The sequence below is a fragment of the Athene noctua genome, chromosome 2, assembly GCF_965140245.1.
Source record: "Athene noctua chromosome 2, bAthNoc1.hap1.1, whole genome shotgun sequence".
NCBI classification, from domain to species: domain Eukaryota; kingdom Metazoa; phylum Chordata; class Aves; order Strigiformes; family Strigidae; genus Athene; species Athene noctua.
In genome coordinates this window covers 125,747,568-125,760,534 of record NC_134038.1, presented here as the reverse complement: position 1 = coordinate 125,760,534, position 12,967 = coordinate 125,747,568, and the positions used below count along the sequence as shown (strand labels likewise).

General features: G+C 38.7%; 1 protein-coding gene across 1 annotated transcript in view; it reads right to left on the bottom strand.

Annotated features, from left to right (window-relative positions):
- Positions 1–1,945: 1,945 nt before the first annotated feature.
- Positions 1,946–12,967, bottom strand: part of CUBN (cubilin) — a 149,698-nt gene continuing 138,676 nt past the window's right edge. Inside the window, exons 60-67 of the mRNA XM_074897979.1 lie at positions 9,263–9,468; positions 8,259–8,421; positions 7,586–7,794; positions 6,805–6,952; positions 6,511–6,692; positions 4,612–4,777; positions 2,546–2,781; positions 1,946–2,153 (exon numbers count right to left, since the gene is read on the bottom strand). Of these exons, the coding sequence (XP_074754080.1) occupies positions 2,046–2,153; positions 2,546–2,781; positions 4,612–4,777; positions 6,511–6,692; positions 6,805–6,952; positions 7,586–7,794; positions 8,259–8,421; positions 9,263–9,468 (1,418 nt within the window). The 3' untranslated portion in view covers positions 1,946–2,045. The remainder of the gene's footprint in view (positions 2,154–2,545; positions 2,782–4,611; positions 4,778–6,510; positions 6,693–6,804; positions 6,953–7,585; positions 7,795–8,258; positions 8,422–9,262; positions 9,469–12,967) is intronic.

Here is a 12,967-nt window from a genome sequence, read left to right as displayed (position 1 = left end):
ATATTTGCCTCAAATCTGATGCTTCCATGACCAGACACCTAGCAGCAAGAGACAGCAGCCAGATCTTGAGGGGATTCTCTGCTCTGCACCAACTGCACCAAATCCCTCGTGATTCACAGAATGTGTCAAAACCACAAAGGACATGCACAAAGCCCTGTGATGCAGCCATTCACAAAGAAGAAATAAAGTCTTCCTGATCTCTGCAGGCAAATAGCTGTACGTCTTACACACTGCTATCTTTACAACTTACTTTGTAGCTTTATCTCCAGGCAGTTCAGATGTTTGTTTTCTTTACTGCTTGCCATCCCCTTTATGGGGTTTTTAATAAACATTATGGACAAAGATTGCATCATCCCTTGACTGCAACTATGAAATCAGTTTGATGTGGACTCTCAGCAGAGGTTTTCTGGGCCACTAATCTGAAAATGTGTAATTTGACTACGTGGTCTTTTACGTCTTCCCTTATCAGAGGAAGTTTCTGTTCTGCTAGCAGCTCGGTAGGACAGAGGTGTCTCCTGGTTTAATCCATCTACAGATATTTCTCCTTCTTCCATGTTACACTTTAGCACGTCAGCAGGAGTATCACCTATACATAGGCTAGGTTTTTCTTGGTCCTTGGACAATCCTAAAATGCTGGCTTACATCTAATTCTGTTGGCCAGTGGGAGTTCACAGGTTTCTCTATTTCTAACTTACTACCAGATTATTTTAAGTCATATTTTATAGCTTGCCATCTGCCTTTTTGCCCTTTTTTGTCTGTTTTGTGTTTTCGACTTTTTAGTTTAACCATGATGGCTTCTTAGCTGCTATAAAGCTTTGTATGCTTGTGGAATGATGGCTTTTTTAGCATTCACTGCGATATCTTCAAAGAGTTCCTAGATTTGGTTAGAACTGCCATTAACACTCTCATGTAATTTCATAATTAATTAGCACAACAGTCACGTTAAGGAATTACTTTTGCTGTGAGTGACTCTTTGTTACAGTTATAAAGTGAGAGTTCTGATGAGGCCCTTGTTCCTTTGCTGCAGTGTGAATTCCTCTTGCCTGTCCATCACAGGTGACATCCAGGAAGTGAACTGGTCATTCATTCTGGGTTGTGACAAAAAAAGTTTCATAGTGGGAATCTGTATCATCTGTATAATGTTTTTTATGTATGATGTGTGTTAGCCTGGGGAAGGGAAAAACTATTTCTAGTCAACGGTCAATTAATATTTTTATGTCTGCCCTATTCTGAAATTGTTTTATAAATGTCTAGGAAGTTGCTTACAAGTTCACTAGGAAGGTGACATAATTACTAGAAGTCTCACAAGTTTTTTATATTCAGTTGTAAAATAGACTTTGAAGCTTGAAGATGTAGCTCAATAAATATAATCACAGATATTTGTATATATTGACATAGGGCTCTGATCCTGACATTACTTCTTAATGTATTTAAGATTTAGTACCACAGCATGTCCTTACTGTGTTAAAACTTCAGTGAATGCCTGAGTACTTATTCAGCCGGGTTCTTACACCCAATGCACAGTGTTACAGAAAGTTCTCCGGCAAAGTCATCTGCATAAGTAGTTGCAGGACAGGGGTCATTTTTTAGCATTTTCTGATTTTATTCTAATTTGAACAAAACTGTAGCTGATGTTTTCAAAGATGCTTGGGACAAAACCACATAACTATAGAACCAATTAAAGACAACTTCATATCTTGAGTCATCAATTTCATGCTGGATATTTTGAGGTCAAGTTTTATCCTGGCAAATTCACTTTTTATAGCATTAAATGTAAAACTGAAATTATGTAGAAGAATATACAAAATATGTTTCAAAAACTAGCAAAAACTCATTCTTCCAGTTGGGTAGATAATAGTTTATTTTCAGTACACTGGGAGATCACATTTTTTTGACAGAACTCTTAAGTTCATAACAGCAACACTTAATTTTTAAAAGGCCTTACTTCAGCTGCAGTTATCATAATAAGATTTCAAACTCACTTTATGATCTGAGGTCTCTTCAGTAGCACAAGGAATGGTAATATATTTCTCATAAACAGTGTTCTAGCTCATCCAGCTTAACTGGAATCCCGACGGTAAAGTCACATACTCAGCATGAAATTTTATATAGACTTGATGAGATGTAGCTGTAAATGGAGCAATGTTTGTATCCTAAAATTCAAGACAAGAAAAATGAAAAGCTTTATAGAACAACAAGATCCTTTGGAAAAGCCACTCAGAAAGTTAAAACTGAGGCACAAATTGGATTACAGATTAGAAGTGACCTCAGGTCAGTCCTAGATGCTGCTGTTGTGCTTCTCCCTCGGTGTATTACAAATATTTAAATCACAAATATTACAGAGCAAAATAGCTTGATGCCTCCCACTAGATGTCAGTGTAAGGTCTGCGTTGGAAGGCTTCTGAGGCGCCACACACCCCCTATGCCTTCGTTCCCACTCATCTGTGTGGGATTCATACCAGAATTGGGGAAACAGTCTTGAATATGAAACAGTAAAGATTCATTTTAAGCACTTAGAGGGTCACAGACAGTAGGCAATACATACCAGTCCACAGTACGGCCCGGCTGGGGGATAGCTGGCATCTGGCCCGTTGTAAAGGATCAAATAGTTGCTACTGCAATCCCCTGGGTCATCGATGCTGATGAAATCAAAGTTCACTGTGACAATTCGTCCCTTGGGCACAGTAATGGCCCACTCACAATCAGTGTTGTTGTGGTAAGTTGCTGGGTAGCTGGGACTAGCAAATGAGCCAGTGCTGCCGTATAATGTTCCTCCGCATCCTGGAAACATACACTGTTAATTAGCTTAGAAGGCTTAGTTTCACAAGATACTACACGATGTAGTACATTAGCACAGTATTAGTAGTAGCACTGAAAAACAGAGATGCAGGGAGCTAGGACAATGAATGTGGATAAGAGCATTATTTCAGAAAGAGGCAAAACTGAGGATGTAGCTTCAGCAGCCTGAGAAGAATATGCAATGTCATTAGACCATCACTGGATATTAAAAAATCAAGACTCCCAAAGCTCTTTGAAACTGAAGTCTTAAGTCTGTGCCTTGGTCAGTTCAGTTCCCAACTACTCAACGAGAGACAAATTCTCTTTGGCTGTTCTTTGGAATGAAAAGTAGTGAATCCTCATGTGATAGAAAAATACAGAGGACAACTCAGAGAAAATAGTCATATTAAGGAAACCAAAGGCTATTTATACCAAAATTCAATCTCCAGCAGTGGATAGAAGCAGGTGCCATGGGAAAACACAAGTTTATTGAGTAAGAGTAAGCATGTGCAGATCATGCCCCAGATTACTTTCACAGTCTCCAAGAATTTTCAGCTCACAGCTTCTAGAGATGGCATCTTTGTATTTGATAGTCTTTAGCAGGTTATCTTCCATTAACTTGTTCAGGTAGCTCTTGAATCCACATAAATTTGTAACATCCTATGGGAAGGAGCTCCATAGCTTAACTGCATACTGTGTGAAGAACTGGTTTGTTTGGTTTGTTTTGAACCTACCACCTCCTGGCTTTATCTGATGGCCTCCAGTTCTTCTATGGGTAAAGTCAATGAACAGTTGATCACTACTTATCATCCACTGTCACTCAGTTTTATAGACCTCAGTAGTTTCTTAACCAGATTTAAAAGTCTCAGCATACAGAAGCCAATTGTATGTTGAGCCCTTAGTTATACTGGATTCTTTACAACAGGAGGAGACCAGAACTGTGCACATCATTCACTTTGTGTGTGAAACATGGATTTATACAGTGGCTGTCTATTTATTCTCTCTTACTTTCCCAACAATTCCTAGTATTGTGCTAGCCTACTTGACTATTAGTGAGAAGTGATCTCTTGTTTTCATGGAACTAATTTTTACCCACAAGATCTTGTTGCAGAGTACTAAAAGACAACTCAGAGCCCATATTTTTGTAAGTAAAGTAAGGATTGTCTTTCTTTGCCCATATTCTTCATCAACACTTTCCTACACTGAACTTTATCTGCCTTTTTATCAGCAAGCCACTCAATACTGTAAGGTTACTCTGCAGTGCTTTTCATGTGGCCATGAGCCTTCCTACCTCCAGTAACTTAGTGTCATGAACAAACTATTACCCAGCTATTCACTGCCATTTCATAAACCATTTAGGAATGTGTCTATGATATAGTCACTACACAGCATTATATTTAGGTTATTTTCTTGGGGCAAATTTCACTTCTCTTCTGGCTTAGCAGTGCCTAGGTCCTAGGGCATATCACAACAGGACTATTAACGGAGTAGGCTGAGTCACCACCCCCACGACTCTGTAGATCCCAAGATAGATGCTCCTGCTATTTTCTGACCTCTCAGAGAACTATGTGGATCTTCATCTTAAGTGAACTATATCCTCTTGATGTTGCTAAAGTCAACATTAGAAAGAGGGAACGGCTTCCATCACATAAAAAGGATCTCACCCCAGTGGTCTTGAGGAAGAGTCACTTCTCTCCAGTGACTATGGGTGCTTGGGAAGGTCTTAAGTGTTGATGATGCAGGGTCCAAACTGAGCAGGCTGAATTCCACATTTCTGTATTTTCCCTCTATGTACAATTGTTAAGTGGAATTACTTTGTAATTACAGCCTTACCACTTGACGATGAAGTCCAAGTAATTTCATATCCATCGTGAGCCCCTGAAAAATCACTCTTGAAACGAAGATAGACAACATGATTTTGGGGGAAGATGGGACTGGGCACAGTGTTTCCACAGAACTTGCCAAGCAGTGGTGACTGCACATCACTCCCATTTCTGACCTTTAAGGGACACAGAAAACATTAGCAACAATAAATCCCTATGCTAGTTATACACCAGTACAATTATGCAGTGATACAAGCACAGCACAAACTATGTAGAAACTTGCATGCATACCGTAATGGTCATTTTAATACTGTTATTTTTCCTACTATATATCCTTGTATAGAAGGAAAAAGAGACCATTAACCAGTCTGTCTGAGTTTTGTAAGTAATTGCACAGAACAAATATCATCAGAAACAGGTAGCTAAATTTTATGGTGCAGTACATCTCCTGGCTGAAAAATTTACTTGTCTAGTAGCTAAGATGTGCTTTTGCAATTCAGGCCCATGTTTTAGTTTTAATAAGAAATTTTAATATTCCAAGTGAAAAGATTAATTCTTTACCCTGCAGACCACTCTTTTCCCTGGTCACACTGAGACACAGATCATATTACATAGCTCAGATTTAATCTGATTATTTTCTGAGCTCCAATAATGCTGGTACTCAGATCCATTTCTTGAGACAGTGAAGAGGAGGATATGAAAGGAGAACTAAATAATGATTCTGCCACAGACATCTGATTTTTATCATCTGACCTGTGAACAGGGAAACCTTCAACAAGTGTTAAGGGACAGAGTGAGGATTGTGTTGGAGGATATGCTTTTTATTACCACAAAGTACCTTTGCAAGTATTCTACACTTGTTACTGAAATGCTGGGGTTTCAACCCCAAGCCCCAAATTAAGGCTGACATATGGGTGATTCCCACAGCCCTTCACAAAGGGGGGGTGAGTTTGCCTTTAGGCTTCCCTCCAGGGTGGGGCCGGCCTGGCAGGGAGAGCCATGGGGTAAATGAGCCCCAGGTGTCCCGCAGTAAGTAAACAAGGGTCAGGTGTCCCACTGAGGGATAAAAGCTGGGACCACTTGCAGGCAGGGGCAGTGTCTGTCTGTGAGGTGGATGCACTGTGCAGAGCTCCCTGTTGGGGAAGGCGCTTCCCACCTCCCTGGAACTGGGCTCCAGTCAGGTCTGGCTTTTGTAAATGTGGGCCGTGGAGAGATTCAGTATGTGGCTTCCTTGGTCTTATGTGTTTGGCTTGTTGACTCAGTTGTCTCCCATCCCTTCTATGGGAAAGTGCATTTCACCATTTTTTCCACCCATTGTTGGCCATGTGGTGTCATTGTTGGGGTCAGTGTGATTGATGTTATTTATGTATAATCTGATTGACTTGTTTGTACCTCCAGTGCTCGCCCATGTACTGACCCTTTTGTATCAAATACAACTTGGTTATTGGTTCATCTTTGGCTGTGTCCTTTATGCTAGGCCTAATAACTGGCAAAACAGTTACTAGAGCTCCTTTTCTTAATGAAAATTTTTTAGAAAAATTCTTTATAAGAACAATATCAAGCAGATGGAATTTACTGCTGGAATGAAAGCAATCAGATTTGACTTTCTGTTCATGCACAGATGTTAATATCAGATGAAAACTATCCTGGCTTGCTCTGTTAACTGGGTAACATCAAAAAGAGCTAGGTAAAGATGAGTTAGCCAATAATGAAACTATTTAGTGATTTTGGACTTGTTATACTGTGCTCTGTTTAACCTCTTACTACAACATCTGAGTACCTTTCACCATAAAACTGTAGCAATAAATTAGTTCCTAATGTCAGTTCAGTTCAGACTTGATCAAAGTTTATCCTTTGAATTCAGCAGATTTTGACACAGGCCCACAAAATATGTATGCTTGCTTGATACCTCTAGGAAATCATGTAAACAGTAGATGCTGTCTTCCAAACTGAAAGTGTGGAAAAAAAGAGAAATTGTGTGATTCAGGGGAGCTCGTAGAATGATGGAACAGTCCATATTATTAGGATGACGACCAGGCCAGCCAGGGCTCTTCAGGTAACCAAATGTCTGGTTGTACTCCCTGCTGCAACCTTGAGACAGAAAAGCAGAAACATAGAAGCATTTTAGATCTCTGTATTGGTTTTTGCTGTATGAAATAAATAAAATGGTAGGTAGATTTTTTAAACATTTCTTCAAGCTTACCTGTAGCTTGATAGGTAAATCTGACTCCATTATTAGTCATATATTCATCTGATTTGAAAGTCACAATGGCAGTGCGATCATAAGAATAAAATTCAGGGACTGGAAAAGTTTCAGTGCCACAGAATCTATGGACTGATCCTTGGCTGTGCTGGAATTCAATACGTCACAAGTTACTTAATGATATAATTCTGTTTTCTACTTACTCAACTTGAGGTGAATAAATTTCAACACTTTCTATACCAGTTATGCAATCACATTTTAAAGTTCTCATGGAAATGACTTAATAATTGAACATAAAATGTTCTGACATGCAAAACAAATCAAATGTAACAGGTATTTTCATGCCAAAATAAGAAACAATGAAAGAAGGTTTAGAATAATATAATACAAGGGACATGAGGTTTTTCTGGTGATTTTTCACAAACACTCTTCTTGGCATGAATATTCATTTTTATTATGGCTCTTGGATGGGAGGAAGTATAATCAGTTTATGAAAACTTGCTGTTGGGCGGTATTTTCTGGGTGTTAAGTTTGGCAGCTCTGTTACTTGGTGCAACTGTGAAGAATTGTGTAACACCAGGTCTAATTCAATGTGTGTACAGTATGCTTCCATGAGGCTGGTTAGCACATCTTAAGTGGGCCACAGCGTGTGATGCTTTGGATGTGCCCCTCACAGAATCATCAATTAATCTACTAACAAATGGTGGGTTTCTCCTCTCTTTACAAAGAGTGGAGGGAGCTGAATGTGAATGGGGAATAGTATCAACTGTAAATTTCTTACTGTTGGTGAATCCTGGAGCTCTAGGTAGTTCTGAGAGCAGTCCTGGCTGGAATGGAGGTGGAAGGTCTCTACCACCACCCTGACTTGCTGCTGTGGAGGGGCATCAATGACCCAAGTACAGAGAGTAAATGGTGGATATTCATTTGGAAAGTTAGGAGATGTTGCAGTCAGGGATGTAGAAGTTGCATTATATATTCCTCCACACAGTCCTGTGTAAAATAGTAATAAATGTGTCATAGAATGAAAAGCTTTCCAACTGGGGAAAAATATTTATTAAGGAAAACTACACTAGACAATACACTTTTGTATTTACCTGTGAGTCTCTAGAAGAAAAAAAGTAAAACACATGCTAATGCTGTGGCAATGTATGTCAAACTCAAATGTTTGTTCCCTATAATATCAGCACATTTGTTAACAATCTGTAAGTGCTCCTGTTTTGCACTCCAGACTGACAGCCACCCCACAATTGCATTGGGGTCTAGCAGTGCTGCTTTTAACTTGCTTATAGATGCTGTGCTAAGAACTGTCTTTGTTCCTTCCTGAGCCCTATATCTAGAACAAATTTTGATAATTCAAATTAATGAAGACTTAGATGATTTTGATTACTCAAATATATATTTCCACCAAAGAACTACAACAATACATGTATGCATACATATATATGTCTACTTACGATCCACTGTGGCATAGGTAATATTGAAACCCTCCCTTTCCACAGAATTGTCTGTGACAAATTTCAGTGTCAAGGAATTATGCGTAGAAAGAAAAGGAGCTGGCACTGTAGGTCCACAGAATGTGCCAACTAAATTGGCATTTTCATTACCTCCATCATAAAGCTGAAACAAGAAAAGTATATAAGCTACTAACAGTTTAGGCACAACAAACAAATAATTAGAAATAAAATTCTCTGATTCCTCCTGACATTACAATTTCTTTTACTTGAAAGCACAGTAGGTGCTCTTGTGCTCTGACAGGATGTTCTTGATGACTATAATTATTCACTGCCATATTAACTAATTCTGTTGGACAGTATAAATCTCATTATGGAACATTCTGGTCCTGTCTCAGCAAATCTATCAAAAAATTATTCTATTTTAGTTTGGCATTCTGATTTCTTTTTTTATATGTAATCTCAAAGCACTCTTCAATAAGAAGGGTTGATTTTATTCACCAAAACCTAGAATTAATTTCTAGTTTCATTGAGTATCTCTAATGCTCAACAGGATCTATAACACTTCTTGGTGGATCTTGTTTAGCAGCATTCTGTTATGTTCTGTATGCTCATCTCCAAGAAAACAGCTTTCACATATGAGCACTGAGCATCAAGACTTATTTATTCAAAATTTTATAAAGTCCTTTCAAGCAAGTGTGTATGATAATGAATCTGCAAGTTTACTTTCAAAGTGCTTGAGTTTTGTTTCTATTCTGTGAAATATTTATATAGGCAGTCTAAGACCAGAAGCGTGTCCCCATAACAATGTCAAAACTCTTACTGGTTTCTCAAAAGGCAGATGTAATTTGGAGTAGTAATCTAACCCAATGAAAAAATTTTAATTATGTCAAGCAATTTAATTTCTTCATAAGACCATTTTCTATTCATTAAGTTTTAGCCTCATGGAGAGAATAATGGATTGTATATCACTGATACTTTTTTGTGAAATTACGCAGCTATCTTACCTTGACATAATCGTATCGGCAAGTCTGAGCAGACTGTGCTTCAAGTGCAAATGAAGTGAAGGTGAGGTTGATCAGTTTGTTTACAGGTGCAGTTATGATCCATACACAGTCCAGATTTTTCTCATATCTTCTGGTCACATTGGAGACTGGAGAGCCAAAGCTGTAAGCTGAATTTGTCAAGTAACCACCACAGCCATTCTGAGGTCCTATTGAAAAAGCAGAAGATTTTAAAAATAAATTCCTGGCATTTATTTAATCTTCAACTCTTCACTGTCAAGCCAGCAGCTTTTTTGTGTGCTACAGTATTCTACTGTCCTATCTCACCAGGACTATCTGAATGATTAAACAGCTTTCAACACAGTGTTAGATATGAATCACAGTTAGATTTGGTAGAGTGAATTAAGAATGGCTCATTTCTTTTGTTGAATATAAAATCAGTATCTGCTTTGACAGTGTAGCAACAGATTTTTTTAAAGGGATTGTAAGAAGACAAGAGGACAGAAATGAAATAGAATAGTGGTTAGAAAGCCTTTTAATGTAAATTCTTACCTGCTAGTAAGAATATTTGGACAGTAGGGGGCACTGGGTTGTTGACTTTGAAAATCTGGTTAAAAATTAAGTTGCTTATTTTGGCAGTCAACCTCCTTCCGGGGGGATTGAATTTGGTAGCCTGACTCTGGGACCCAGACTCATTTTGAGGAACCTAACTAAAATGGACTTACTTCTGGAAGCGTTTTGCTTGGTGGGAACTTAGAAGCCAGCTGCTTTTCATTTGGATCCCACAGACAGAGCTAAATCCCTTACTGTACTTACTCGCTGTGAAAATTTGAACCCTATAATGTTTTTAGTCACTTTGAAAGAAATTACTTTTGGAGAAGAGTAGTTATTAGAATAAGAACCCTTTTACTGCCTCTAATTACAAACAAGCAAAAAGTACAGACTATCTGAAGGGATGGGTTTTTTACTTCCCTTTTTCTTTTGGTAGTTTGATTTCCAGAGTTTGGACTGGGCTAGCAAATCTGATCGATTTATTTACTTTGTTTCCTTCCTCAGTCTCTATGGGGTCTCTTGGACACTTACTTAACTCGGGAATTCAAATAAAGTATGGTTCATAATCTTGCTTTTGAGTCTGAGAGCATATGTAAACTGCACAGAGTAAAGTGGTAACTGAAGGCAGCCTGTTGTCTCCCACAGTGAATCCTTTTAGGAAAATTAGATAACAAATGAAGCTACAGCTGTGGCTAAGCAACATGAGTAGAGTTTCAGAATTTCATCTGTGTGTGTAAAATATGCCTGCCTGACTGACATACAGTGACTTAACCTTGACACGCTCATGTATTTCCAGTCATATAAAACTGCACCATACTTCAGCTACAGTATTACAAAAGATCACTCTGGTGAAAAATCAGCATCCACGTATCAGGATTGCATCAGCAATCCTGGGTTGGAGAGAGCCCCATCTTGCAAGACTGTAGTGGTTAAACCAGTGACTAAGGCTAAATGTCATCCTGCTCTACTAACCAAAGCCAGAAAAACCCCACCCTAAAAAGAAGTTTGCTTAAAACCAAAATCTTAATAACATATTTAAGCTTTTGCTATAGCTAAAAATGAACAGAAATATTACAATGTGAAAAAGTCAGTAATTAATAGATTCTAGTCCAGTTTTGTGGGCTTTTAATGAAGTCAGAAACTTGGAAAAGTGTTAACATTCATTCCAATGCCACCGCAGAAGCCGAGAACAACAGTGGGGGAAACGCAAACAATAAATCACGTTCTTACAAATATCTTACAAAATGTCAGATGGGAGGGTGCCTGGTCTCTAAGAGTGCAGTTTCACTAAATTTTTCTCCAGGTTCACCCTTCTGCATGGTTTATGCAGACCGCCTGAAACAATCTTGTTGGAGCCATTTCCTGCTGAGCATTTCGGACACAGTTTACTAAACATAACATTAAGCATATAATCATTAGGCATAGATAATAGTCCAACCATCCAGCCCTGAATATTAAGTCTGGAGTGATACATGGGTTAGACACCTTACAAAGCTCCCCTTCACGCTTTTCAGGGTTAGAGCTGCAGAAATGCCAGTCAGACCACTGCAACAGGAGTCAGGGAATTGCTATGCAAGCTACGCAACAGGCAGGCTCTCAGGGCTGTTCAACTGTCCTCTTCTTGGATATCAAATGTCTGGGCCTTTGCAGTGGTGTACTTCACTACTAGATGTGCAGCTGTAAAGACAGCTCAGGTGACAAAAAATACAGATGTGGGTAAGTTATGTATGGACAGTACATAAAATGGACCTGACAGAGAAATGGGCATAATCCCCAGTATCAGAAAAATAACTCTACCTAGTATAGCCAGAAATAGCATCTAAGGGGAGATAAATAACTAGAAGTATGATTTACAGTTAATAAAGATGAGGTTTCATCATTAGCTTTCACAATACTTAGCCTGCTCAGCCAGAGAAGTCATATGCTTACAGGACAGTACCTTATAAATGACGGCTAGACTGGAAGCCAACCAGATATCAAGTTGTCCTGCATCAAGCCAAATAAAGAGCAGCCCTTGTTGAAAAATCTATCCATATTTATGTTTTTAGGTACTGATCATCTGACTGCAGCCAGTAAAAGTTACAGAACAGTGAAGCTGTGTAGAACAAAGGAACACCCATAAATAAATGAAGAACCAGCTGCTAAACAAGAGGGAACTCACACTAAGAGAAATTCTACTGGACTGTGGTTTAGCCAGGACACAACTTGTCTGAAGAATCAGAACCATTTCTGAATAGAAGGCCAAGTAGTAGCCATGCAGCCTGCTGGTGATCACTGATGGAATGATATCGCTGGCTAACACAGCCAGAAAAAACTGTGGCTAAAATTTAGGCAAAATCTGGGACTGAGAAGTCTGTTAATTTGTAGAATAGCATTTTAGATATTAAAAGCTAAACTTGGTAAAAATAATGAGAAATGTACCTTATAGAACAATTTGTGTGGAGGCAGATGGACTGAGTACATGGTTTACTGTGTTTTTCAGTCTCTGGTTCTTATTTAAAGTAAAAATCAGAAAGTCATCATAAATCAGATTGCAATCTTGTCCTCCTCCTAGACAGCTTGCTAGAGAACACAAATATCAAATAACTAGGGCACATGCTGTCATCACTAATTGCTTTTGGTGGGAAGCATTAACAAAACTAAAAGGCTGAAGGACCATTCAGAAAAGAAAGAATTGAAAGTCCCCTATGGCAAATAAAAATAATTACAACAGAGAGCAAGCCCATGTTTCTCTGTTAAGAGTTACATCCTCTAGATATGGAATGAATCTGAAGATTGAAACTTTGAAGCAGACAGCCTTTGAAGCAGAGCCAGAGGGAAGGTTCATTTATACAGGTATGGCTTCAATGAATGGGAGCCTACAGAGTAGCTTTAAATCAATCCGAAAGAACTAAACCAATGACATTTCAAAACACAACAAACTGATTTTGGTGCCCTTTCCTTTTTACCAAATGAGACCACAAATGTCTACCAGAAGACAGCAAAGTTCAAAGAATTGTTCTAGTTCTGCCTGAACAGTGATGAAAAACCTCCCCCAGATTTCTGAATTGCATTTGGTCTCACCTAGAAGCATTCCCGGGAACTCTAGGCATCTCTGTGATCTGAATTAAAAATCACAATAAGCAAGGATTAACCCTGCCAAGACCAGTGCTCCTT